We start from the raw sequence: 26901 nt of genomic DNA, 5'->3' as shown, positions 1-26901 counted from the left end.
GCTCTCCACCCATGGCTGGCTGGCTGCAGTGTGTTGGGCCGGAGGAGAGGGAGGAGAGGGAGTGGGAGAGAGGGAGCAGGAGCCCCAGCAAAAAGTACCCTTGCAGGGCACACACCCAGTGACATGCAGCCTTGCTACAGCCCAGTAGTCTACGCACCCATCAGTGTGAGCTCTGACCTCCTGATCCCGTTACCCCCTGAAGGCCCACCTCAGGACACTGCAGCACTGAGGACCACGCCTTCAGCACACCAGCTTGGAGGACATTCCGATCCACCCCAAACACACACACACACACACACACACACACACACCCGTGTGGGTGGAAGAGTGTTTTGCACCTGGGTTGCAGAGGTGGTTGCACAACTCACACGGCCAACACCGTGAATTTTACTATGTATAAGCCAACTCTTCTATTTTATTTACTTATTTATTGCAGTCCTGGGGAATGAACCCAGGCAAACAACCACTGAGCTACATTCACAGCCCTTTTTTGGTTTTTATTTTGAGACACGGCCTCATTAAGTTTTCCAGGCTGGGGGCTGGGGACATAGCTCAGTTGGTAGAGTGCTTACCTTTCATGCACAAGGCCCTGGGTTCAATCCCCAGCACCACACACACAAAAAAAGTTTTCCAGGCTGGCCTTGAACTTGTAACACTCTTGCCTCAGCTTCCCGAGTCCCCAGGATTATAGGCCTGCACCATTATTGCTCCCAGCTTCAAACCTCTTTTCTTTCTTTCTTTCTTTTTCTTTTTTTAAATTTTGAGACAGGTTCTCTCTAAATTGCTCAGGGCCTTGCTAAGATGCTGAAGCTGGTCTCTATTTGCAATCTTCTTGCCTCAGCCTCCCCAGCATCTGGGATTACAGGCATGGTCTACATGCCCCGTTCAAACCTTTTTTAAAAGAATAAAATAATAAAGGTGTTTAAGGGGAAAAAAAGGTGGGGGTGGAGGTTATAGCTCAGTGGTAGAACGCTTGCCTAGCATGTGTGAGGGTTCGATTCTCAGCACCGCCTATAAATAAAATAAAGGTTCATCGACCACAACAACAACAATAAAAAAATATACATATACCTGTAATCCCAGCGGCTAGGGAGGCGGAGGCAGGAGTTCAAAGCCAGCCTCCACAATTTAGCGAGGCGCTAACTCAGTGAGACCCTGTCTCTAAATAAAATACAACATAGGGCTGGGATGGGGCTCAGTGGGCAAGTGCCCCTGAGTTCAGTCCTTGGTACCAAAAAAAAAAAATTATATATATTAATATAAAAGGTATGTGGAGAGGCCAGCACTATGTTGTTACTGTAATACAACTTTTGTTGAAGAGGGCATCCGATCTGTATGTCCAGGGTTCCCTGGGCAGAGTCAGGAGAGCCAGAGCGGGGCGAGGGCTCGGACCACGCAGCACGGGACGCACTCCCGGCCTAACGCGCGCCTTCCGTGCACCAGGGGACGGAGCCGGGCCAGGGGTGGGATCAAGAGGCGCGTTGGTTCCGCCCACCGCCCGCTCCGCCCACGCGTTGGCCCCGCCCCAGAAGCTCCGCCCTCTTCCGGCCTCATCCAATCGGCAGTCCGCCGCCGTCGCGGGCCCCCAGCTCTCCGCCGCTCCTCCCACGCTGGAACCTCCCGAAGGACAGCCCAGTGGTCCAATGAGGTCCCGAGAATTCCAAAGCGGGAGGCCAGAAGACCAATCCGAAAGCGACGCTGGCAGGAAAGGCGGGCCGGGTGACGGGCAGGGGAGGCGGTGCCCGAGGGGTTGCTAGCCGCGGCCCCTTGCCCGCCCTCACCGCGCTTTATTGTCACCCGCCCGGGGCACCGCTGGGGACCGCGGGGCGCCAGGTCGCCCGCCCGGCCGAGTCCGCGGGCCCCGCGCCCCAGGCCCAGCTCGCGCAGGTGAGGGGTGTCCGCGCAGGTGAGTCTCGCCCTGCAGGTGAGACGGGGCTGGTGCCCCCGGGCGGCCCTCTCCCGCCCTCCCCAGAGGGCGACGTGGAGTACGGCCGGGGGTCTCAGGACCCCGCCTTATGCCCAGGGGAACCGGGGAGACCGGAGCGGCCCGGGGAGAAGCGGAGGGCGCCGCACTGCGCAAGGGCCCTACTCCTGCGCGTCCCCGCGTCCCCCCCACGCGGGGCCAGGCGGGACGCTGGACCTGACCCCTCAGGCCCCGCGAGGAACACCTTTCCACCCGGGGTGCGGTTGGCCTCCCAGGCCTCCCTTCATCCTGCCGGAGGTTTCCATGGAGAGGCTATGTTTACCCAGGAGCCTCGCTGGCTGCACGTGTGGCTGGGACAGCAGGGTCCGCTGTGTCCAGCTGGGCGTGGCCAGTGCCGAGGAGGGGGGGGGGTGTTAAATTTCACTGGCAAGCAGGAAACGCAGAGCTGAGGCCACTGACCAGGCCAGTGGCAGGTCTGCCGCTAGAAAACGGGGGACCCACGATAGCTCTGTGCCCTTGGCACACCGGATGCAGTGACAGGGACTGTAATCACATGTAACATTTGGGTCCTCATTCCCTCAGCACTCACCACTTGAGCCCTTTCTGTGTGTCAGGTACTGTGGCTACAAGGTTCCTGTCCTCTCAAGGGAGTCACCCAATTCAGAAAACAATCCTGTGTGGTGTTTGAAGAGGAAGCAGGATATGGGAAAGAAGAGGGTTGGGGTGGTAGACAAGGTCAGGTAGGCAGAAGGGCCAGCAGGTGCAGAGATGCTGGGATGGGCCAGCTGAGCATGAGAGTGGGCAGGGGTGGGGGGTGGGTGTGTGTCAGGGAGCAGGGTCAGATCTGGGGTGTTTGATTCTCTGTGCCTGGAAAACTGTTTCCACCAGGATATAATGCCAGCTGGGAGTGTTGTGAAACTCAGGTGCCCGGTGAGGACAGCAGGGGGCCGGGCAGGTGGAGGGGCTGTTACAGGAGCCAAGACAAGGAGTCTGACCCAACCAGGGTTGAGATGTGGAGGGAACCAAGAGGCCAGGGGTGGATGGGAAAGAGAAGCTGGGGCTGAGCCCTGGGGGCTTCCAACTCAGAGGAAAAGAGCAAGGGAGACTAAGAGCAGCCTACATGAAAAGGGGTGGCAGGGTGCCCCGAAAGCACAAGAGCAGCTGCCTCATCCAAGAGATCAGGGAGTGCCCAGGGGCTCTGAGGGGGTCTTGGCTAGAGCTTGGGGACCCTGAGCTTATTGTCCTAGGACTTTCAAGACCAAATCCTGCTGGAGTAACTTGGGTTGTTGAGTGCACACCCTGTGCTAGCCCCAGGTCACACCTTGTGGTGCCCACACAGAGGCACTTCTAAAATTCCCACTTCACTGAAGAAAGTGGCTCAGACAAGTGGAGTGCCTTGCTCAGGATCATGGTGCTGGTAGTAAATGGTAGAGCTGTGCCATTTACTACCAGCACCATGATCTTGAGCAAGGCACTCCACTTGTCTGAGCCACTTTCTTGCAGTAATATGCTGCCCACCTGCCTATCACCCAGAGGCACCTGCTCAACCCTGTACTGGCATGGGGTTTAGAACAGCCCCCTTGTATTTCTGTTAAGGGGCTCACCTGCCAGTGAGGAGGGTGTCAGGTTCCTGGAGGGTTTGGTGGCAGGTGGACCCAGGTGTCTTGAGCTGGCAAGCAGGTGGTGTTTGCAGGGGACTGCAGTTTTTTCGGGTGTCTCACTGTATCTCTTGTTTCCCTCTTAAGGTCTGTCATGTCCACCATGAAAGGCTCACGGGCCACTAGTGGTACCCCTGAGGGCAGCCCGGAAGGTGTGGACCTGAGTCTGACTGGCCTCCCTCTGCCCATGTCCCGGCGTCCTAGCAGTGCCTCTACAGCCAAGCCCGTCACCCGCTCCATCTCTGTGGCCACAGGCGGCACAATGAGGAGGAGGGCTCTGGTGAGTGCAGCGTAGGGCCCTGGGTCCTGTTGTCATGGGTGGCATCTGGCCCCAGGGCAGTTCTGTGCAGTTCTTGGCCATTTCCAAGCAGGAATGGTCCAGGCCGTGCACACCTGGGAGCTGACCCGCAGGAGGACACAGTGGCCAACTGGCCTGAGGCAGAGCCCACATCCTAGCACCAGGCCCTGTCCCTCCTGCTCTGCTGCCCTTGGATTTGTTTGGAATCTTAATCAATAAGGTTGACCTGTGGGGAGGGTGCCACGCTCCTGTGACCCCGGAGAACCCTGGATGGGCTCCAGTGTGCTGGGCAGGGGTGCTCCTCCTGCCACCTGTGCTGGGGCAGGGAATGAGGCTGTCAACCCACACATCAGGTGGCTGAGGGGCTAGGATTTGGTCTCAGGGAAGTACTGGGGGGGGGCGGGGGGCAGGGCAGTGCCCCACAGAGGGGCCTGGGAGCTTGGCTTAGATGCCCAGACAATCTGGGGCTCAGACAGTCTAGTCCTGGTGGGGATCCTGGCAGGGTAGAGAGTAGCCTCATGGGTTGGGGTGGTGGTTCCCCTGTGGATAAAAGCCTTGCTCCAGCTGGGCGGGTGGACACGCCTGTAATCCCAGTGGCTCAGGAGGCTGAGGCAGGGGGATCATGAGTTCAGAGCCAGCCCTAGAAACTTAGTGAGGCCCTAAGCAACTCAGTGAAACCCTGTCTCTAAATAAAATATAAAGGCTGGGGATGTGGCTCAGTGGTTAAGTGCCCTTGGGTTCTTCCCGCCCTTCTCCTTAAAAAGGTCACTCCTGCTTTCATGAAAGCCAAGTTCTGAGGTGAGGACAACACTCTAGTAGAGGACCTTCTATCCAAACAAGATCCCAAAGCCCAGGACCCTTGTGATGGGGACCTGGGACGTTCTACCAGGGCACTCGTGGTGGCCATAGGTTTAAGATACAGTGTGCTGCTTCAGCGGAGTGATGGCCAGTTTGGGCTAGTGTGTCACTGCCCTCTGCAGCTCCACCTTGCTCCAGAGTCACTGGACCCTGCCTCCTGTCCAGCTCCCTCCCACTACCCAGGAGGCCTAGAAGGGGGCGTGGGGGGGATGATGCGGTGACACACTGTGGCACAGTGGTGTGGAGTTGCTGGCTTGCTAGTGCCCAGCTGTGGTTGGCTGCACCTGTGGCTGACCTGGGCACCTACCACCCTCTCCCACCTCTCCACTTGAGGGCATTCTGTTCCTGAACATGGGTTTAAAGACAAGGCCAGCACAGGTCCTATCCAGGCATCTTCCCAGGCTGCCCCCTTGCCTGCCCCAGTGTTGAGGGTGGAGCTCGTGAGTCCTCTCCGTGGCAGAGTGTCCAGCTGTTTCCTACATTTATGATCGTAGCTTGCTCCCTGGTATCCCTGGGCAGGGGTCAGATGTGGGTAAAAGCCACCACCCAGCGAGGAGTGGCTCTGGGCAGTGCCTGTCCTCTTGGCCACCTTGCTGCCACAGGTGTCTTTGGGGTTTGTGGGGAGCACTTGCCAGGCCATGGCTCCATGCCTGACATGGGGCTGATGACTCTCTTTCTCCTGTTCTCTGTGGGGCTGGAGTAGCCCCTGGCTGGGGGCCATTTTGCTGACCATCCGCCTGGTATTTCCATATCACCTTTGTCTCCAAAGACTTCCCTCTCTCCAGGGCCCTCTGTCCTGCGATTGTCTGGGACATGAGCTGTAGTCACTGGTGGTCTTGTGGCTCAGGTGACGTCAGTGCCAGACCACCCTGCAGTTGGAGGGAGGGGCTCCTGGCTTGTGACTTTGTCTTCCTTCCGAGCACACCCTTTCCACCTTGGCGCCTTCAGTGAGCACAAGACCCTCCTCCCTTCTTGACATCAGCCTCAGCAAGGAGGTGGGAAACCGCTGCCAGGAAGACCCAGGACAGACGAAGCTGTCCATATCCGTCACCCAGTGCCGCCGTGCTGCCGCTTTGTTTGAGTGTTTTAAAATTCTACCTATGGGACTGGGGCTGTAGCTCAGTGGTAGAGTGCTTGCCTAGCGTGTGTGAGGCCCCGGGTTCGATGCTAAGCACCACACAAAGGTAAATAAAATAAAGGTATTGTGTCCATCTACAACTAAAAAATACATATTTTAAAAAATTCTGTGTGTGCTATTTTTAATGGTCACATGCACACGGTTTAAAATGCAGAGAGACACCAGAAGGGGGCCCATCAAGCAGCAGACCTGCCTGTCACCTCTCCGGGCAACATGTCAGGGTGGCTGTGTGGTGCTGCGGGTCTTGCTGCTCCAGTACACAGGCACACGTGGGCCCGCGTGCGGGCTGTGTCTTGTAGAACCCCGAGTGGCTGTGCGCAGCCGTTGCTCTCTCTAACAGCAGGGCAGAAGGTCCTCTTGTGGGTGGTGCCACCATGAGTGTCTTCAGGCCTGTGTTTGCCAATACATACATGATCTTGTAGAATAAATCTTAAAGGTGGAACCACTGGGTCAGAGCACGTGGTATTGGTATTGCCGAGTGCTCCCGGCTGGGTGTGGCTCAGTGGGGGCCCTGGGTGCTGCCAAAAGAAGCTCATCGTCCCCTCACCGGTGGCAAGGAGAGTGCCACTGATTGACTGTGACACACAACATGCCCACAATTGTTAGTCTTTACTAATTTGGTATGCACAGGAAGAGAACTGATGGTGCTGTTTTTTAGCAGTTGTAGAGAAGTTTATTTAACTTAAATCATTAAGGTCTATATTTGTAGCTTTGCTTCATTTAGGTAAGCACATTAGGAAAAAAATGTAAATTACATACTATGAAAGTGTACTTTTAATGAAACGTGGTTTTAACAGAACATGAATATGTAAGTTTAGTGTGTTTTATTACATTGTTAGAAAATTGTATTAGAAAGATGCAGCCAGGTGCCGTGGTGGCGCCTGTAATCCCAGAAGCTCAGGAGGTTGAGGCAGGAGGATCAAGAGTTCAAGGCCAGCCTCAGCAATTTAGTGAGGCCCTAACCAACTCAATGAGACCCTGTCTCTAAATAAAACACAAGAAGGGGCTGGGGATCTGGCTCAGTGGTTGAGTGCCCCTGAGTTCAATTCTCGGTATCAAAAAAATCACAATGTTATTTTTGTTTATTTTGCAACCAGTATGCCATCTTTTACCACATGGCTTTGAATCTTGTTCTCTTCAACAAGTTTCAAAGAATAATTTATTACATGCCTTAATAAAACATAAATATTTTCAAATTCAAATAGATGTTTGGCAATGAGAAAAGTTTACCTGAGAACTCACACGTTAGAAATAATGAGATGCCACAAGAACTCAATCACGTGTGTGGAGTGGGTGGCAGGGCCAGCCTTTACTTCTGCTGAAGGGCTTCCGGGGAGCTAGGCTAGCAGGCCGCTGCATGTACCTGGATCCTGACATAGCTGCCCTTCACTCTGCTTGAAGGAGCTTGGGGGTCACGGTCTGCGTGATTGACTGATTCTAGAATCAGGGCAGCAGAGGGGAAGGGCTGAGTTGGTCCACTACAGGCCGAGGGCCAGGTTCTGTGCTGGACACAGCCTCTCACGGTGCACTTTGCCCCTTGTTTCTTCCCCCGAGCTGCCGGCGTGGCAGTCCACATCTGGGTCTGCGGAGTCAGAGGCATTGATCTCCCTGTGTGAAATCGGGTGAGGATGAGCCGCAGGCTGCATCCTTACAGCTTCAGAGGGAAAGCCAAGACTGTCCACACGAGCTGTGGGGTACCAGTGTGGGATGCTGGCCCAGGCTGTGACCTGGTCAATGGCTGAAGCCATTGAACTCAGGGGCACTTGCCCAGTGAGCCACATCCCAGCCCTATTTTGTATTTTATTTAGAGACAGGGTCTCACTGAGTTGCTTAGGGCCTCGCTGTTGCTGAGGCTGGCTTTGAACTTGCGGTCCTCCTGTCTCAGCCTCCTGAGCCGCTGGGATTACGGGAGTGCACCGCAGTGCCTGGCCTGACGTCTTTATTTTGCCCCAGGATCCCACAGGGCATTGGGCCCCCTCGGTCCCCTGTGGCTGAGGCTCAGCCCCTCCTCCGTGACTTGACGGTGGTCTGCGGGACGTTCTCCTGGGTAGGCAGGTTTGGCGGACCACAGAGCTGACGGCCCTTTCATGGCGTGAGGCCTCCCTGCCACTCGTCAGGTTCCCTTTCTTACTTGCTCTCTGGAGGGCTCTGACCCATGTGGCCCACGCTTGGGGACCTGTGGGCCCTGCTCTAGCCAGAATGTCTCCACAGGTTCTTTGGGGTTTGTGACCAGTGGCTTCTCACTGTACCTCACTGTGAGAAGGCTCCGCAGCGCGTGCTGCTCTGGTACCCCTTGCTTGCTGATCTGCCGGCTCCAGCCTTGGCCCCGGGAGCTCTTGCGCCTGCCTCTTGCTCCCTTGGACTGGCTCACCTTTTGGTTTTGAGCACTTGCTTTCTTCCTTTCTGGCCCAACAAACTGCTCTGGCCTCATCTTGTGTGTTCTGCTTTGCCCTGCTCCATGCAGAGGTGCGGTGGGCACACACTGGCCCACCTCAGCCTACAGCCCCCCAGGTGGAGTGGCACTATGTGGCCCACGCCCCCATCCCACCTCACCTTCTGGGTGTTGTTGAAATCCCCTCTGTAAACCTTACTGTTGGACATGAGGCTGGCCCAGGGTCCCAGGTGAACTGGCGTTTTGATCAGGTGGGAAATTCTGGGGACTTTGAGGTCACCCCCCGAGACGCTGAGGGCAGAGTCTGGGGCTTGCTCTGGTGAGGCGCAGGCCTCCGTTGCCCCTCTCCCTGAGCAGGTGCGGCCCACCTCAGCCAGCCTCCCTGAGGAGGCGGAGGGTGCCCTCTGCCCCTGTCTGATAGGCACAGTGCCAGGGCCAGGCAGACATTCCTGGGTCTGCTCAGAAGAGCAGTGGCCTCTCTGGGTCCATGGTCCCAGTTTCAGCCGTCGCTCAGCTCCCTTCGCCGGGTCCTGGGTGCTGGGTGCACGCTTGGTGCCCTTGCCACAGCCCTGTCCTCTGGAGCCTTTCCCAGTGCCTGGCCTGGGCCCCTAGTGTGGTCCAGCTGGGACCACCACAGGAGTAGCACTGACCTGCCAGACTTGACAGCTGCCTCTGGAAACAGACCCTGACAGTCCGTGAGGGTCGCCGCCCACAGCCTGGGGGGAGTGTGCGTCCTCTGCAGGGAAGGTGGGTGCTCCCACCTTCTGACGTCAGAGCCCTGTGTCTCTGCTGTGGCCGCTCCGGCCCGCTGTCCGCTGCTTCAGAAAGCGACTGCGAGCCAGGGGAGACACCAGGGAGAATCGTCTGCTTCGCGGCTTCCCGCATGTGACGGGTCCCTTGGTTTTGTTTTTTGTCTTCTGTGAGGGGGGGTTTGTTTTTAGCTTAAGGATTCTGATTTTAAAACCTGAAAGTCTGTGTCTGTTTTCCGGTCTGGGGGCTCACTGTTGGGGTGGACCCCCGTTGGCGTCAGGTTGAATCTCACTGATGATGTGAACAGTGTGTGGGGTGGGGAGGGTCCCCCGCTGTTTCTCACTCTGGACTTTCCCCCAAAGTGCTTGATTTGGAAGATCTTAAGCCTGCGGGAAGCTGGAAGGCAGCCCCGGGCCCAGCCTCGTTCCACTGAGCCCTTCCCCACCTGCCTCAAGCCGTCACTGCCTCTCCCAGGAGCGAGGCCCAGCAGTGGCCCAGAGGCCACCCACAGTGCCTCCCTCAGCCTGGCCTCAGGGCTCCACGCCCTCGCGGCCTGCGGCACTCTCCTCCCCAACAGCCTCCTGCCGGGGGGCTGTGCAGACTGCCCTCTGTCCCAGACTCCCCGAGGGCTCGCTGCCCACCGGTGCCCCCATCTCCTCTCTCACCCCATGGCAACCCAGAGCCGCCTGGCTGTGCTCCCGACAGGAGACGGCTCACAGCCAGCCTGCTGCCTGGCCACGACCCTCCCCACCTGTGCAGGAAGTCCAGGCTCTAGGAGGTCGGCCCTGCCCAGCCCCCACACTGCCCCGTCCTGCCTACCTGCTCCTGGGTCACTTGTGTCCCAGTCCGTCCCTAAACCGAGCATGCGTTCCATCTGTCCCTCCAGGGCTTGCCTGTGCTGAGCAGGCTGACAAGGGTCGGAGACTTCGGCCATTGAGTGGCTTTCTCTCCCTCTTCGCAGGAGGCCACAGGGCCTGGGGGTTCCCGGGCCATCAACAACCTTCGAAGATCTAACAGCACCACACAGGTCAACCAGCCGTGGACCAGCTGCCCCAGGTAACCCCAGCCCATCGGGTGGTCTCATCACCCCAGCTTCTCCCAGAGCCCTCTGGTAGCCCAGCCCCCAGGTAGCCCCTGTCCTCTCCTGCCTCAGCCCTTTGTCAGCTCCATCTGTGCCCCTTTAAAGCCTGGGGCCTGGGGTGAGCTCCATGCAGGTCCACCTCTAGCCATGGGCTGGGTGGGGAGGCCACCAACAGGCAGACAGTCTTGTCTCATTGGCAGGGTCCTCCAGGCAGATCTGTCCACCTTCCCCTGGGGTCAGGCCTGGGTACAGAGGCACCGGCACCTGGCAGTTCCCCATCCTCCTGGTGAGCCTGTGCCGTTTCCGCCAGTTAAACAGCTGCTGCCCCGCTGGCTCCACTCCAGTGGGAGGGGATGCCCAGTGCCAGCAGGGGACCCAGCCTGCAGCCAGCAAACCCTCAGGACAAGGGCCTAGGCTGACACCTCCTCCTACACGTCTTGTCTGCAAGAGGGCAGATGCCAGCTCGGGCTGCAGATGTGTAGACTGATAAGTTCTGGGCCAGCCCAGGGGTCACCTCCCCTGAGGAACAGGACAGTGCTGCCCCGCCCAGGGTCGGTGGCCTCAGGGGTTGGCATTGTATGTCTACCAGAGGCAACTTCAGAGCCCAGGACTGTGGCGCAGAGCAGCTGGGATACTTGCTGCACTTTTTATTTCTTCTTCTTTTCTTTTTATTTGTTTTTTTTTATTTTTTGGTGCTGGGGATTGAACCCAGGGCCTCCTGCAAGCTAGACAAGTGCTCTATCACTGAGCCACACCCAGCCCATCAGTGATCCTTAGTACACTTGAGTTGTACCGCCATCGTCACGGTCATGTTTTCTCCCTAGAGAAAGCCCCATGACCCTTGATGGTCACTTCCCTCCCTCCCACCCGCTGGCCACCAACCTGCGTGCTGTGGGTTCGCCTGTTCTGGACATTTCCTGCAGCTGGAGTCACAGTGTGTGGCCTTTGGTGTCGGGCTTTTTCCTGGAGCTCAGTGTGTTCGAGGGCCATCTGTGCCATGGCGATGGCCAGTGGATGACCAGTGCTGCATACCTCATAGTGGGTTGATTTATCACTGGCTGGGCGCAGTGGCATGTACCTGTGATCCCAGCAACTCAGGAGGTTGAGGCAGGAGGACTCAAGTTCAAGGTCAGCCTGGGCAACTTAGCAAGGCCCTAAGCAACTTAGGAAGACCCCATCTCAAAAGCAAAGAGTGCTGGGGATGAAACTCAGTGGCTAGCGTCCCTGGGTTCAATCCCTGGTATAATAATAACAACAACAACAAAAATAATAATAATACAGTACTGTGGACAGACCACGTTTCCATCAGGGCAGCTCTGTTGGGGCAGCTGTGGCTCTTGCCCCAGGTAGGTTTGGACATTGGGGCAGGTATGTCCTAGGCCACATGGGGGGCCCTGTGGACCCCTCTGAGCTGCAGGCCAGTGTGGCTTCCTGACCACAGGAGGAGAGTGGTAGCAGTGGCTGGTCACATATCGAAGACCCTTGGTCCTCAGAAATCTAAGCTCAGTGTGGCTAATGGACGGGTTCTTGGGCCCTTCCCCAGGCCCCAGCCCGAGCCCGCTGGTCAGGCTAAGGAGCGGCTTTGGGGGCAGAAGCTCTCACTGGCAGCACAGCCCCCTCTGTCCTCTTGTGAGATGTGGCCCTGTCTTCCTGGGGCTGGCCACCTGGCTGGCTGACCTTGTCCTCATGTGCCATCCTCTTGTGACACAGGCCTGCGGAGCCCACTGACTTCCTGGCGCTGTTCGAGGGAGATCCTGGTGGGAGAGGGAGGCTGGCCAGCCTGCCCAAGCCATGCAGTGGGAAGGGAGCCACCTGGAACGTCCTGGTGAGGCGGGCTGAGGCGGCGTGGGTCTTGGTCCTGCCACAGGACTGCCGTCTGCTCCTTGTGTCCTTTGGCCTTTGTCTTGGTCCGCAGGCTGTGATCCTTACACCCTGGGCACTTGGACACCTCCATTTGTGGGTGTGGCAGTGTTGGGAGGGCAAGGGCCCTGGGGTAGGGCCTTGAGGGTGTCCTGTGTGCCCCTAGGATGATCAGCCCAGGGGCTTTGGCTCGCCGGCCAGTGCCCAGAGTCCCAGCACCCTCAACTCCCCAGGGGGCCCACGGAGGAGGGAGTGTGCCCTGGCACCCAGCTTCACAGCCAATAACAGGTACCACCTCTGCAGTGTTGGTGGTGGGATCTGGCTCCTTTGGAATGAATGGCTTTCTTACTCAAGGGCAAAGGCTGCAAGGTGGGGTGGGGGGGGCTGTTGACCACTCCTTAAACAGGGGCTTGTGCTTGTCCCGCGGGGAGCTCTGGCCCCTCCAGGGTTCCTTGGAGGTTGGACTTGGTTCCTTGTGTCTCTGGTGGTGGGGACCATATGGCCTTCAGGCCCAAAGTGGCCTGCCTTGTCAGGGATGCAGTGTTCACTCTAAGGCCGCACTCTGGGGACCTGAAGGACCAGAGCACGTCCGAAGGTCATGGTCAGGGTGCTAGGAGGGTGCGGAGGAGCCCCGGAGGAAGCAGCAGGCCAGCCCCAGCCTCGGCCTCATGGGGCCTGGGGACACAGCTGTCTCCTGAGAGACAGGAAGGGCTTCTCCACTAGGTGCAGGACATGGGGCCCTGGAGACTCCTGACGGTGCCACAGCAAGCACTGGCAGCCCCTCGACACCTGTACCCATGCTGGCGGTCCCAGCCGCCTGCTCCCACACTGATGCACCCTCTTTCTCTGGCAGGAGCAGCAAGGGAGCCGTGGGCAACTGCGTCACCAGCATGGTGCACAACCACTACGCCCCCATGGAGAGGGCGCCCCCACTCAAGAGCTCTAACCAGACAGCCCCCGCTCTCAAGTAAGGCTGGCACCGGCCCAGGAGGCACCAGGCCCGGGGTCTGCTCAGCAGGGCACGCGGTGCACGTGAGGGCACTGGACCGAGCAGCAGGTCCCTCACCCTCAGTGCTGTCACCCAGTCCCATCCAGGGCCAGGCCCACTTCCCAGGGACTCACACCGGGCGGGGGCCCTCCTGAGGAAGCTGCTGGCCATGTCCAGAACTGAAAGGGTGTCGCCGTGGGGTGACTGAAAGAAGCAGAGGAGCCCCTGCGCTGCTTTGCTGAGTTGGTGGCCCTCCAGCTTTCCTGAGCCACCTAGCTGTGGACTCCTGCTGCTTCTAAGAGCTTCTTACTTTTGTAAATGTAAAGAATATCTGGCCCAATGGTACATGCCTGTAATCCCAGATGCCTATAATCTCAGCTACTTTGGAGGCTAAGGCAAGAAGATGACAGGTTTGAGGCCAGCCTGGGCAATTTAGGGAGGCCTTAAGCAATTTAGTGAGACCTTGTCTGTATAATAAAAAATAGAAGACTGGGGCTGGGGTTGTGGCTCAGAGGTAGCGCGCTTGCCTAGCATGTGTGAGGCACTGGGTTCAATCCTTGGCACCACATAAAAATAAATAAATAAAATAAGGTTGTGTCCAACTACAACTAAAAAAAATACTTTAAAAAAAAACAGAAGACTGGATGTGACCCAGTGATACAGTACCCCTGAGTTCAATCCCAATACCACTTAAAAAAATAAATGAATGTGAAGCCCATTTACTCGGGCGCAGGCTGATGGGTCTGTCATAGTACAGGTGTCCCCAGGGACTGGCCAAGTAGAGGAGGAGGGCAAACTTCTTGCCGTGCCCAGACCTCCTGCTGGCTCAGAGCCCAGGGCGGCTGGGGCTCCACTGGCGCCTGGGCAGAGCGCTCCTGGGGCAGTGAGACGGGGTTTCTCTTCTGATTAGCAACATCATCAAGGCAGCCACCAAGGAGGGCAGTGAGGGTAGCAGCTTCCGGAAGCCCCACAAGAACTTCAGCACTGACCGTGCGGCCCGGGGCGCCGCTGGGGGGACCACCACCAACCTACTCAGGCGGAAGGAGGTGACGGAGGAGGAGGCCGAGAGGTGAGGCTTGCAGGGAGCAGGGGCAAGGGCCTGGGGGCTTTAGGGAGCAGGGGGAAGGGCTTGGGGGGCTTTAGGGAGCAGGGGCAAGGGCCTGGGGGGTTGCAGGGGCAAGGGCCTGGGGGCTCTAGGGAGCAGGGGCAAGGGCCTGGGGGTTGTAGGGAGCAGGGGCAAGGGCCTGAGGGGTTGCGGGGAGCAGGGGCAAGGCCTGGGGGGTTGGGGGAGCAGGGGCTAGGGCCTGGGGGGTTGGGGGAGCAGGGGCAAGGCCTGGGGTCGGAGGACTCCAGTGGGAATCTTATTCAGTAGTTATTTAAATGGCAAGTGACAGACACATGTGGTGTGGCTCATCTGCATAAAGTGCCAAGAAGAGGCAGATCCTTAGAGGCATGAAGGGAGCAATGGCTGCCAGGATTGGGCAGAAGCTGGAGCACAGGGTGGCCGTTGCTCTTTGAGGCAGTGGGAACATTCTAGAAAAGGATTATGTTGATGGGGATTGTGCTGGTAGTTGCAGACTGTGTAAATTTGCTTAAAATCATGAAATTGTGTACTGAAAATGGGCAGGTTTTAATAATGTGTCAGTTATTCTCAGTAGAGTTGTTTGTTAAAAGAACTTTATGGGGTGAGGTGGTGCACACCTGTAATCCTAGCAGCTCACGAGGCTGAGGCAGGAGGATCACAAGTTTAAGGTCAGCTTCAGCAATTTAGCAAGGCTATAAGCAACTTAACGAGACCCTGTCTCAAAAATAAAAAGGGTTGGGGATGTGGCTTGGTGGTTAAACACCCCTCGGTTTAATCCTTAGGACAAAAAAATAAAAAAATAAAGTTAAGGGAAAGAAGATAACGAGACTGAGAAGAGCAAGAAACCCTGTGGGGCTGCACACTTGAAGCTGCCCTTGGGGGCTGCGGGGTGGGTGTAGTGGAGCCTCTGCCTCAGGATAGTGGCCTGGCCTCCTCACTTAGCAGCCAGACAGCTTCTGCAGACGCCTCCACCTGGCCTTGGCCTCCACCCGGCCCGCCTGCCCTGCTGCAGCTGCTCGAGGTGGGCGGGACTCACCGAGTCAGGGCCCTGGTGGCAGACGAGTTCTGCCCTGTGCTCTCTGTTAGTGTCTTTGCTGAGAGGATCTGCGCTTGGTCCTAAGGGTCAGGGTCAGCGTCTTCACTTGGTCAGCTGTACTGAGTGTGATCTTGAGTGATAAAAGGCTTCCCGTGGACAGATGCACACGTGGTGTCGGTGGATGCAGTGCACCACCACCAGACGGCTCCGGCACCACGGTCCCTGGAGTCCTGTCTGTCCACCCTCAGGCCCCTGCCCAGCAGTCCGGCTGTTGTGGCATGCCCTAGACAGAGCCCCTCCTCTGTGCCTGGCACCAGCGCAGGTGGTTGCTCCTTGCTGCTGAGCAGCGTCCTGTCACCTGTCACCTGAGCTCGCTCTGAAGACAGTGAAGCATGTTTGGGTTGCTTCCTGTTGGTGCCTTTCGTGCACAGACTACCCAGGTCTGTGGACAGACGGCACCTGCTCTCCTGGTGACCAGGGACGTGGCATTTGGGTGTTGGTGAGATGAGCCAGGAGGGCTGGTCCTGCCAGGGTTCGGTCGATGGCAAGGGCTGTGTGTAGCCACCAGCTTGCTCTGCCTGGCTGGGCCTCTGTTCTGCAGGCTCTTGCAGGGCCTTGGGGGCACTGGACCCCTCTCAGTCCTGACGCCTGCTCTCTGGACAGGTTTATCCACCAGGTGAACCAGGCTGCCGTCACCATCCAGCGCTGGTACCGCCACCAGGTACAGCGCCGCAAAGCAGGAGTTACAGACCTGGAGCACTTGCAGGCGGCCACGCAGGAGGTCATTGTGGGCACAGCCACCGGGGCTCCCCCTGGGTGGGTGCAGAAGCCCAAGGTCTGAACTGTGCATAGGCAGTTTCTGGGACCAGTAGAACAGAGACCTGGAACCACACAGGTCACACCTCTGTGGCCCACATTGTCCTCGAGGGGACCATGGTCAGGCCTGAGTGTCCTGCTGGTCCCAGGAGGCCTCTGCATGGGCACCTGACCCCGAGGCACAGTGTTGACTCCCCTGCTGAGCACTCTCGGGGTTGGGGGCTTGCCCTTCATGGGGCAGAGGGGGCGTTCAGAGTCATGGGGGCTTGCCTCACCCTCCCTAGCTCTTCTGGCAGGGGCAGCAGCAGCAGCTGGGCAGTGGCAACCTCCTGGACCTGCACCGGCAGAAGGAGGCGGCAAGGAAGAAGGCCCGAGAGGAGAAGGCTCGTCAGGCCAGGCAGGCGGCCATTCAGGTGCCCTTCAGCCCCCGGAGGCCAGGAAGAGCCCAGCCCCAGCCCCAGCCCCGGCACTGCTGCCTGGGTCCTCAGGCTCTGGACATGGAGCCCCAGGGCAGCTGGGCTGTGGGAGGCAAGGGGCTGGCCTCGGGCTGCTCAGAGATGCTTCCCCTGGCAGGAGCTGCGGCAGAAACGAGCCCAGCAGTCGGCCAAGGCTGAGCATGGGCTGCCCAAGGGGAGCCCAGAAACCAGAGCAGCGGGGCAGCCTCGGCCCTCCCAGGAGCCGCCCCTGACACCAGGCAGTGACGCCCGCCAGCCCCTCAAGGCCAACAACACTGGTGAGTGACCTGGAAGGCCTAGGATAGGAAGGAGGTGCAGCCTTTGCTGTCATACCCTGGCCCTCATACTGTGGCCAGGTGGGCAGCTTCTACCCACAGCCTGGGCCATGGTAACACCCACACCACCTCTGCTCCTGACCAGCTCACCTGTTTGGTTGGACTTGAGGTGCTCAGTCCTTGACAGCTGGTCCTGGACACAGGACCCACGGAGCATCGAGGCCTAGAGCCAGAGGTTACGCCAGCTCCCCAACCTCAGTCCCTGGAAGCCGGGGCCCCCCGATGCCTCTGCTCTGGGTCATACCTGCCTCCCCCTTACCTGGCTCCTTCCCAGGCTCTTCCAGGTTCAGGAACCTGCTGTGTTCTGTTGGGCAGGCACCACCGTCCACCCCACAGGCCCCAGGAACCCCTGCCTACCTGCCTCTGACTCATCCTCAGAGCACCAGCTGTCTCCGGAGGACAAGCCACAGGTCTGGGCACAGCCCACCCTTCCCTCCCTCCTGGACTTTAGTTTTGAGGGGCATGTCCATGCCAGGAGTGGCCTGAGCTGGCCTTTTCCCTGCCCCTCCTCAGCCGGGTTCCCCTGAAAGGCTTCCCAGGGCTCCTGTTCTGATGCAGAGTGGCAGGCTGGGGGGCCCTGGCTGGGTGCAGTCTCAGAACTGCTCTGGAACCCTGTAAGGTTTTCACACTGGGCCTGGGTAGGGCCTTGTGTCCCTGTCCACAGAAGACGAGCTTGAAGGTCAGAGGTGTCAGGGGACAGCGAGGCCACCAGGCTGCTCAGTGATGTAGCTGAATGGCCGAGCCTGTCTGTCTGTTCTCCTGGGGGAGGGTTGCCACTGGTGGAGATGCTTTCAACCTGTAGGGTGGGCTTGAGGAGCCACAGGACGTGGGCAGCAGAGGCCCCACCCAGCACCACTGGGGTCCGCCTTGGGCACGAGTATTCTCTTGGGCACCAGTGGCCTTGGTGGCTGCGTCCCCCCTGCCTGTCTACTGTAAGGCATCCTGTCCCAGGACATGGCCAGTGAGGACGTGGAGATGGTGGGCCCCACCAGGAGCAGGGTCAAGTCCAGGGAAACCCTGGACGAGCTGCTGGACACGCTGAGGCTGCTGGAGGAGGATCCCGAACCACTGTCCCATCCCAGGGTCTGTCACAAGGACAGACATGCTTGGATGGATGAGGTGACTCAGCCACACGATCCCTCACCCCAGCCCGTGCTGCCACCATCCTCACAGGCCCAGAGGCCAGGGAAAGCGGGGTTCCCCAGCTCCTGGCTGCAGTTGAGACCCTAACAAGCCAGCTAGATCTCACCGACCCACTCTCCCGTCCCGTGCAGGGACCGTGAGGTGGGACACAGACCCTCCGGGTGGGCGCCACCCAGCTGCCTCCCGCCTCCCACTCTTGCTGCCTCTGCTCCCCCAGCAAAGCACCCAGCCCCGGGGACCCCGAGTGCTCGGGCCACCCCAGCAGCACCCATTGCTGGCCCCACCCCACAGGACAGTGCCAGCTCCCTGACGGCTGACAACCTGGAGAGGTGGGGGAAACTCGGTGCACCCTGCAGCACCCCTGAGGAGCGGGCGCTGCTGTCTGAGGCGAAGCTGCGGGGCGTCAGGAGCTTCCTGGACGAGATGGAGAGGTCGGGCCAGGGCCAGCCCGCCAGGCAGCAGGAGGTGGGCACCTGTCAGGCCCCTGCGGCAGCCCAGCCCACTCTGCTCTGGGGGTCGCACCTGCCTCCCCCTTACCTGAGGCCACCAGGCTGCTCAGCGATGTGGCTGAGTGGCCCAGGCGGGGGACTGGCAGGACCGACTGTCCCATGCGGATTCCTCTCTGGGTGAGCCTCTCGAGCATCCTCCCTACGCCTTGCCCAGGGAGCTGTCCTGGCACCCTGGGCCCTGGTGTCCCCTGGTGAACACCAGTGGCCAGGCTGAGTGGAGTGGTGGCAAACGGCAGGAAGGTCAGAAGTGACTGTGACCCGGGCACTGCCTTCTTCCCAAGGCACTCTGTGCCTTCCGCACGGCCACCAGTGCCCAGCCCTGGGTCTCTGGCTGGACTGGTGCCAGAGTGCTCTTCAGTGGCTGTGTAGGGACTGAGGTCACAGCCCTCATTGCCCTGTACCCAACAATAGAAGCCTTCTGGGGGAGCTCTCCCATCCCCCTCAGGTGCCTGCACCTTGCTGCTCCTTCCCCTGAGGGTGGAGTGGAGGGGACATGGAGGTCCCCCGGAACATGGGCAGGCAAGGCACCTTGCACATCCCTGCCGCCTCCTGGTCATCCACCCAGTGAGCGGTGGGTGGTGGCCCACCTGCCTGACGCTTGGCCACGTCTGCAGGGGCTGGCACCAGACGTGGGGCGGGGGCACCCAGAGCTGGCATCCGAGGGGCGCGTGTCTGTGACGCGGCTGGAGCTGGAGGAGCAGAAGCAGGCTGTGGTGCTGCTGCAGAGGGCACTGGTGAGGCCCTTAGCATGTCACCCAGGGCTGCCAGCTGGGCCACAGGCCCCCATAGCACTTCTCTGAGAGCCCTGGGCATTGGCTTCTTCCCAAGGCACTCTGTGCCTTCCGCACGGCCACCAGTGCCCAGCCCTGGGTCTCTGGCTGGACTGGTGCCAGAACCTCCTTCCTGCCCACACCCCCCACAGGCACAGCAACGTGACCTCACGGTCCGGCGGGTCAAAGAGACAGAAAAGGAGCTGAGGCGGCAGCTTCGGCAACAGAAAGAGCACTATGAGGCCACCATCCAGCGGCACCTGTCCTTCATTGACCAGGTGATGCCCTCCCAGGGGACCAGGAAGATGGATGAGGCCAGAGGGTCAGAATCAGGCTTACAGAGCAAGGGGCTGGCCGCAGGTGGAGCTGGCCTGAGGTCCACATAGCCCGCTGTGTCCTGCCCAGTGTGGTGGGCTGCCGGGACAGCGGGCAGAGATAACCAGGCATGCCTTGGAGGAGCCAGGCGTTCCAGAGCTAGCTGACTGCTGGCCCAACAGGGAGGTGTCCTGGACAAAGTTCAAAATTTTCTGTGCCATGCCTGGGCCATCCGATCCCTGGAGGGCCACCCCTGGTCTGTCGGGGCTTCTGGGACAGCCAGAGTACCCCCAGTGAGAGCAGCATAAGCTTCCGGGTTGCCCCTCAGCCACATCCCTGGCCAGATCTGGAGAGATCTCTAGGCCTGGGGTTGGAAAGATGGTGGTCACTACTGGGTGGTTGACATCAGTGTGCCCAGGTCGAGAGTCGGGCTCTCAGTGAGGCTGGTGTGCTTCCAGGAGGCTTCATGGACACCCCTTGGCACCAGCCTGCAGGCCCTCCTGCAGGCAAGGTGCCACCCTCATCCCAGGAGGGTCCTCAGCGAGGCTGGGCTGGTCCCCACTGGGGCTTCTCTGACATCCACCATGTCCTCCAGGTCGAGTACCCAGAGGGGCAGCCGCCCCGTGTCCACATGCATACACGGTCCTGCATGGATAGGGTGGCCCTGGGAGACAGGCCTCCTGCTGGGGTGGGGACCTTAGTGCAGAGCCTTACCCCCGCCTCACAGCTGATCGAAGACAAGAAGGTCCTGAACGAGAAGTGTGAGGCGGTGGTGGCCGAGCTGAAGCAGGGCGACCAGCGATGTCGAGAGCGCATGGCCCAGATGCAGGAGCAGCACCAGCTGGTGAGCAGCCTGGGGGCCTGGCCGAGCCGCTCCGCGGGCAGCGGACCCCAGAGCAGGGCAGGGCTGGAGGAGGGTCTCCCTAGTCGGGGGCCCTGAGGATGTGGTCCAGACAGGAGGGCTGTTCCTCGCACCAAGCTGCGTCTTCCCCTGGCTGCTTCCGTGTTTCCACCCAGATCCAGACATGGTGCCGGCCTGGCCCTTCCCATGGGCAGTGGCCCTGGACTCGGGAGGCCAAGCCCAGCCTGGGTGCCCGAGCAGCTCAGGCCCAGGACCGCTCCTGGCGTCTTCCTGCTTGGCTGCCAGGAGTGAGAGGCCGCCTCAGCCGCCTCAGTGTGCTTCCCATCTGGATGCCAAGTCCCTGAGCCCACCCCAGACCAGAGCCCAGATTCTGAGTGGGGGTGGCACCAGCGTTGCCAGAGGCCCCTGGAGTCCATGGCGACAGCCAGTGTTGAGGACCACCGGCCACCGGGGAGAGCAGGGCCTCTGCAGTTGGAAGGCTGCTGCCCTGCTCAGGACACAGGTGTGGCAGAGGGGCAGATGTCATTTGCATCTTCTCTTTCCACTTCCCATGTCCTTGTTTTTAGGAGATCAAGAAACTCAAAGAACTAATGAGTGCAACAGAGAAAGTCCGCAGGGAGAAGTGGATCAACGAGAAAACCAAGAAGATCAAGGAGATCACCGTCAGAGGTGGGCCACTCCAGCACTGATTTGGGTGCTCTTGAAGGGGAGAGTGGCTGCAGTCCCCAACAGGAGGGACTCACACCAGACCTCCCAGAGCAGGCACAGTGCTGAGGGGCAGCCGCCCTGGGGTGGCAGGGGCAGGCCCACACCAGTGGGCCATCAGAGACTAGAACTCGGGCAGCGCCCACCTCCCCTGGGGTGGGCTTGGAGAAGTCGGGTTAGTGGGCCACCAATAGGAGGCCACACTGTGGGAAGCTGCAGGGAGCAGGAGGCTGGGAGGCGGGCTCCAGGGTGCTGTCGGAGGGAGCCCAGGCCCTCAGGTGGCTCGTGGGGCTCTCCTGGCCTGGCTCTTGACCCAGAACCCTGGCTCCAGGGTCCTGGACACCCATGCTAAGAGGCCTGATGGTTAGGGCAGGCGGGCACCTGCCCAGGCTGGACGGGCCCTGGAGTCCCCTTCAGCTGCTACAGAGTGACTGCCCCAGGAGCAGGGACCAGGGGCAGCAGTGCCCCTGCCCTGCAGCACTTGAGGCACAAGTGCACTCTGAGGTTGGCGCCCTGGAGGGGTGCTGTGGGCGGGGACTCCCTGCAGCTGCTGTCCTGCCCCCAGGCCTGGAGCCCGAGATCCAGAAGCTCATCGCCAAGCACAAGCAGGAGCTGAGGCGGCTCCGGGGCCTGCACGAGGCCGAGCTGCTGCAGCGGGACGAGCAGGCCGCCCAGCGCTACCTGCGCCAGGCCGAGGACCTGCGGGAGCACCTGGAGCGGGAGAAGGAGGCACTGGGCCAGCAGGAGCGGGAGCGAGCCCAGCGGCGGTGGGCATTCGCACATCCTGGCTGCCAGGCCAGGGGCCCGGGGGGGGGGGCATGCCCAGACCCTCATCCGAAGCAGGGCATTTCCTCTCTAAACCCTGAGGGTATGTCCTGAAGGCCTGGGTCTGGGGGTCTTGGGAGGGGGAGGGGCCCAGGGTCTTGGTGCAGCTGCCCAGGAGGGCACAGGAAACTGTGCTGCCCATCTCAGCACCGGCCAGTAGCTCCTTTGTGCTTGCGGGTGCAGCCCCTGCACCAGCCAGCACATCCCTCCCTTGAAGCTAGGGTTGGGACTTAGGAGGTGTGCAGACCCCCACAGCTGGCCCAGAACTTTCAGCCCCAGACAGGTGACTCCAAGGCCCCTCTGGTGCCCAGAGCAGCCTCTTGCCCTCATCTCCTTGGCCCTGTGGGGGTGGAGGGTGTCACTGGTTAGAGGTGTGACCAGGCTGGGTGGGCCCTCAGACCCTAGGGACCTGAAGGCTGGGGGACATGCTGGCAATGGCCAGTATATGCAAGCAGCTCCTTTTGTATGGCTGGCCCTTCAAAACACAGCTGGCCAGACCCACAGCCCTGTCTCAGGTGGGGTGAGGACACAGGCCGACGGCAGCCTGCTCCCACCGTGGACCCTGCCCCTGGCCCCCCACACAGGAAGCAGAGCTGGCAGGGAGAGGCCCTCCTCGCCTGCGGGGCCAAGCAGGATGCGGTCGGTGAGGACAGACAGGAATAGGAGATAGTAGGTGGCCGAGCCACGAGGCCATTCCACGAGCCACCACAGGAGCCTCAGCTCAGAGTCATGGTGGACTTGTGGCCTGGCTTTGCTGACCTGGGCAGTGGCTCTGACAGGCATCCAGTGTCACTGGAAGGATGCTCTGAGGACTGATGTTTGTGGCCTGTGGCTGCCCCTGCCCTGCCGCACGAGTGTCCTGGGACCTGTCCTGGGACTGCGTGACCTGCCAGGTGAGCCAGCCTTGCCCTCCCGCAGGTTTGAGCAGCACCTGGAGCAGGAACAGTGGGCCCTGGAGCAGCAGCGGCGGCGGCTGTACAGCGAGGTGGCCGAGGAGAGGGAGCGCCTGAGCCAGCAGGCAGCCAGGTGCCGCCAGGGCTGCCGACCCCCCTCACAGTGAACCCCTCACCCAGCCATAGACTGCTCACGTGGTGACCCTCGGTGCCCTGTGCCCACTGACGCCTGGCCTGGCCTGCAGGCAGCGGGCAGAGCTGGAGGAGCTGAGACAGCAGCTAGAGGACAGCAGCTCAGCGCTGACCCGAGCCCTGAGGACCGAGTTCGAGAAGGGTCAAGAGGAGCAGGAGCGTCGGCACCAGGTCCCCTCCCCCGTGCCGAGCCTGGCATCCCGTAGGGCAGGGGCCTGGGCTAGGCTCTGGGCGGACAGGGCTGGCTGGTGGCTCTCATGCCCTGTTCCCCTCCAGGTGGAGCTGAAGGCTCTGAAGGACCAGCTGGAGGTGGAGAGGCAGGCATGGACGGCCAGCTGTGCCAAGAAAGAGGTGGGAGGGCAGGGCAGCACCAGGCCTCCGGGGCTCTTCCAGTGCCGCACAGGGCTCCGTGGGGCTCTCCTGACTCGGCTTGCAGGCTGCTCTCTGCCATCCTGTGGCCACAGGAAAGCCAGGAGTTGGCAGCAGGAGGACAAGGCCTGGTCAGGGCATCTTGTCCTCCATGCCCGGCAGCTGCCAGCCCGTGCCCCTCCGTCAGCTGCTTGCCCATCTGTGGGGGCCGCCCTCCTTGGCCTCTGCTGTTTCCTTTTGGGAATTTCCAAATAGCTTCCAGGAACTGGCCCCATTCGCACTCTCACAGCCCCACTTAGCAGTATGGCCAGTTCCTTCTTTGTCCCCAGCCTGTCTGGTGGCAGAGTGGTCTCCAAGGAGAGGACTCGCCTGTTGGCCGCCTTATCCAAGGGCTCCAGCACCTGGGGAACTAGGGCAGGGCAAGCCCTCTCTGCCCGATGAATGTGTCCGTGCCCCCGTTGGTCAAAGAAGGGAGCCCCCAGGAGCCTGCCCTGTGCCCCTCCACCTCCCTTGTCCTGCGCCCTCCCAGTGGTTCCCCAGCCAGCTGCCTGGCCCCGCAGGAAGCGTGGCAGCTGAACCGGGAACGGGAGCTCAAGGAGGAAATCCGGAAAGACCGCGACCAGGAGATCGAGCTGGTTATCCACCGGCTGGAGGCTGACATGACCCTGGCCAAGGAGGAGAGTGACAGGGCCATGGAGAGCCGGTGAGGCCTCCAGCGCGGGAGCCAGCCAGGGGCTGGTGCTGGGCTGCCCTGGCCGCTGGGGTGAGGGGAGGGCAGGAGTTTGTCCCGGCCCCTCTGCCAGCCGCACCCCGCCCACCCACCAGCATCAAGCGTGTGCGGGACCAGTATGAGGCTGAGCTCTCGGAGCTGGAGCAGGCCCAGCGGAAGCTGCAGGATCGGTGCTCGGAGCTGAGGGGGCGCCTTGGGGAGGCCGAGGGGGCGGAGGAGCGCCTGCAGGCCCTGTTGCGGCAGAGGGAGAAGGAGCTGGATGACCTGCGGGCAGTGAGTGTCCCCCGCCCCTCCCAGGTCCAGAGCCCACCGCCGTGGGAGCCCTGTTCACCACCTTCCCTGCCTCCAGGTCAACTCGGAGCTGTCCAGGGAGCGAGGCAGCCTGGTCGAGGTGGTCCGCCAGGAGTTTGCTGACCGGCTGGCGGCCTCTGAGGAGGAGAAGCAGCGGGTCAAGGCCGAGCTGGCTGAGCTGCAGGCCCGCCAACAGCTGGAGCTGGATGAGGTGCACCAGAGGTGGGTAGCCAGGTGGCAGGGGCCGGAGGCCGAGGGCAGGGCAGATGAGGAGGGTGAGCAAGGTGAAGGCCTCCGGGGTGCAGGCCGCCTGTGGGCGGGGGCTGGCACGTGGTCCAGGTCCGAGTCCAGGAAGCCTGGACCAGTACCCCAGTGGCACTGAGTCCGGGGGCATCTGGTGCCTGGCCTCACCAGGAGCACCTGAGCAGGTTGCTTCAAGCTGGGGCTCAGAGTGTGCTTCTCCAGGGGGCACCCCAGGGCCTCCTGAGGGCTGCAGGCCTGGGTGGGGCCGCTGATACACAGAGAGGGGAAGCTGCAGGGGCAACAGTGAGCCCCCAGGGACCTCATGGTCCTCCTGCCACCTGCCCACACTTGCCATGGCCCTGAGGGGTGGGTATGAGAAGTTCACGCCTGTCCTGGCACAGCCCCCTGGCCCGTGCTGCTCCAGGCACGCTCTCTGGGTTCTGACCCCCGTGAAGGCAGCTTCTCTGGGCCCAGGCCAGCCTTGGAGCTGTGGCCGCTGGGCTGGGCAGGCTGGCTGCCCCTGAAGGCTGGCCGAGGGGGGGCTGTGCAGAATCCCACTGTGGGCCTCTGCAGGGTGAAGACAGCCCTCGCCAGGAAGGAGAAGGCCGTGAGCAGCCTCCGGAGACAGCATGAGGTGGGTCCCAGGGTCCCTGTGCTGGTCCTGCCTGAGGTTGGGGCAGCCCACGGCTGACTCTGGTGCCCGTCATAGGCTGCCATGAAGCGGGCTGATCATCTGGAGGAGCTGCTGGAGCAGCACAGGCGGCCGCCCCTGAGTGCCAAGTGACGCCACCTGCAGGACGGAGGCAGGCCGGAGACGAGGAGGGATGCGATACGGAGTCCCGCTGCCGTGCCGGGCCCTGGGGCACATGTTGGCCAAGGTGCGGCCTGCTGCCCTGCTCGTGAGCCCTGTGCTCAGGACACCCCGTCTGTGGCTGTATTTTTTACAGTAAAAGAGGTGTTTTTTTTTTTTAAGAGTCCTGTGTCACCTGCCTTATGTTTCTCTCCTGGGCTGGAGGACACCGCAGAGCTCAGGCCTGGCTCCAGCCCTCTCCTGCCTCCCCATCTCCCTCCTTTGGGCTGTTCAGACTGACCAGGAAATGGCAGGTGGCTAGCAGCCCTTCTGCTCTCAACGCCCCTGCCACTCCCATCTGTTCTCTGCCTTGCCCTGTGGCCCTGAGACTCAGCTCTGGTGCCCAACTTGGAGAATGGCCCTCTGTCCCCACCTGGCCCATAGGAGGCTCCACGCAGTCTGTGGGTGCCTGAAGCCCCTGGGCTGCTGTTGTGTCCCCCGTGACTGGAAAGACTCCAGGGGAGCAGGTGGCCCTCCTAGGAGACCGCCCCCTACTGAGGCGTGACTGCCGGGAGCCCTCTGGAAACGGGGACTAGACAGGCACCCCGAGGAGGGCGGGCACTGCCAGACCCTCCCTCTGCAGCCTCTGCACTTGGCACTTTAGCTCAGAATCTGCGAGTGCCCTTCACCTTGCGGGTTGTCGGCACAGACGGGTGGAGGCTGCAGCCTCGTGGACAGGAGAGCCCTGGAGCGCTTGCAGGGAGGTGAGGGTCTACTCAGCAGGCGTGTTATCCTGGATCGGGCTTCCGTGTTGGGATGCTGCCCAGCAGCCCCAGGGGGCCTTCACCCCAGGCCTCTCTCCTCGCCTGCAAGTGGTGTGCAGACCCCAGGAGGCTTCCTGTGCATGTGGTTCTGCTGCTGTGTCTGGGACGGCTCTGAGGGTCTCCCCCCATGAGGGCCCGACCAGCCCCATGCCCCCCTGCCCTGTACCACCTTGCACCCGAGTCACCATCCTGTTCACTGCTGGACATAAGCCATGTCTGCTCCTTGTCTAGCCCCCTCCCAGAGAAGAACTCAACTGGTCCCTGGTCTCAGGCTAGGCCAGGAGGCTGTCGATGGCTCCCCTACACGGCAGAGGGTGAAGGCTGCTGGGCCTCTCTGCTCACCATCTGCAGGACAGGGTTGCTGACCAGAAGGAGAAGCCCAAGCCTTTGGGTGAGGCTGGGGAAATGCCCCTGACCAGGACACAACCTGGAGGCAGATATGAATTTGGGAGAGAGTGCATGTTGTCAGGAAGGCCTGGACTCCTGGAGAATGAGGGTGGACAGGGCTCAGAGGGGAGTCCATAGCCCTTGGGTCCCTCTAGCAGCCTGTAGCACTCGGGAGTTCCACAGGAGGTTTCCTGGGGTCTCAGGGGCAGCTGTGCTCTGGGGGCATCTGTTAGTCCTCAGCCTCCTGCCTGGGCCTTCCACCTCCTCCTACTGCAGGTGTGGACCAGAGGTCAGGGCAGGGGCAGCCGGAGGTCACCCAGCAGGACGTAATCCTGTGGAGCTCCTGTGGGAAGGGAGGATCTGACCATGGGGGGTCCCTA

The 26901-nt window shown here is 60.7% G+C and overlaps 1 protein-coding gene across 4 annotated transcripts; it reads left to right on the top strand.

Moving 5' to 3' along the window:
* Positions 1-1750: 1750 nt before the first annotated feature.
* Positions 1751-25494, top strand: Cep131 (centrosomal protein 131). Of its 4 annotated transcripts, none has more exons than XM_027955549.2 (26): positions 1751-1887; positions 3670-3862; positions 9980-10074; positions 11810-11924; positions 12126-12247; positions 12813-12926; positions 13858-14016; positions 15731-15848; positions 16180-16296; positions 16457-16616; positions 16989-17083; positions 17625-17792; positions 18108-18281; positions 18940-19059; positions 19248-19373; positions 20006-20254; positions 20839-20941; positions 21543-21744; positions 22721-22828; positions 22941-23058; positions 23164-23238; positions 23817-23959; positions 24082-24259; positions 24336-24499; positions 25094-25154; positions 25230-25494. In XM_027955549.2, the coding sequence occupies exons 2-26, from the start codon at positions 3677-3679 to the stop codon at positions 25302-25304; spliced, it is 3345 nt and encodes a 1114-aa protein (XP_027811350.2). In that variant the 5' UTR covers positions 1751-1887; positions 3670-3676; the 3' UTR covers positions 25305-25494. The 4 variants fall into 4 exon arrangements, with proteins under 4 accessions (XP_027811350.2, XP_027811352.2, XP_027811349.2 ...); XM_027955551.2 differs by having other exon boundaries at positions 1751-1906; positions 20138-20254; XM_027955548.2 differs by having other exon boundaries at positions 1751-1906.
* Positions 25495-26901: the final 1407 nt, after the last annotated feature.

The sequence above is a fragment of the Marmota flaviventris genome, chromosome 17 (genome assembly GCF_047511675.1).
Source record: "Marmota flaviventris isolate mMarFla1 chromosome 17, mMarFla1.hap1, whole genome shotgun sequence".
Lineage (NCBI taxonomy): Eukaryota > Metazoa > Chordata > Mammalia > Rodentia > Sciuridae > Marmota > Marmota flaviventris.
Note: the sequence above shows the minus strand (reverse complement) of the source record. Positions and strands in the feature narration are given on the sequence as shown.

Excerpts from the sequence above, each read along its gene's own strand:
- Cep131 (XM_027955549.2), top strand. The coding sequence starts at position 3,677 with ATGTCCACCATGAAAGGCTCACGGGCCACTAGTGGTACCCCTGAGGGC. Across the intron at positions 19,060-19,247 it reads TGCTGCTGCAGAGGGCACTG|GCACAGCAACGTGACCTCAC; the intron begins GTGAGGCCCTTA and ends CACCCCCCACAG. Across the intron at positions 23,960-24,081 it reads GACAGGGCCATGGAGAGCCG|CATCAAGCGTGTGCGGGACC; the intron begins GTGAGGCCTCCA and ends CCCACCCACCAG.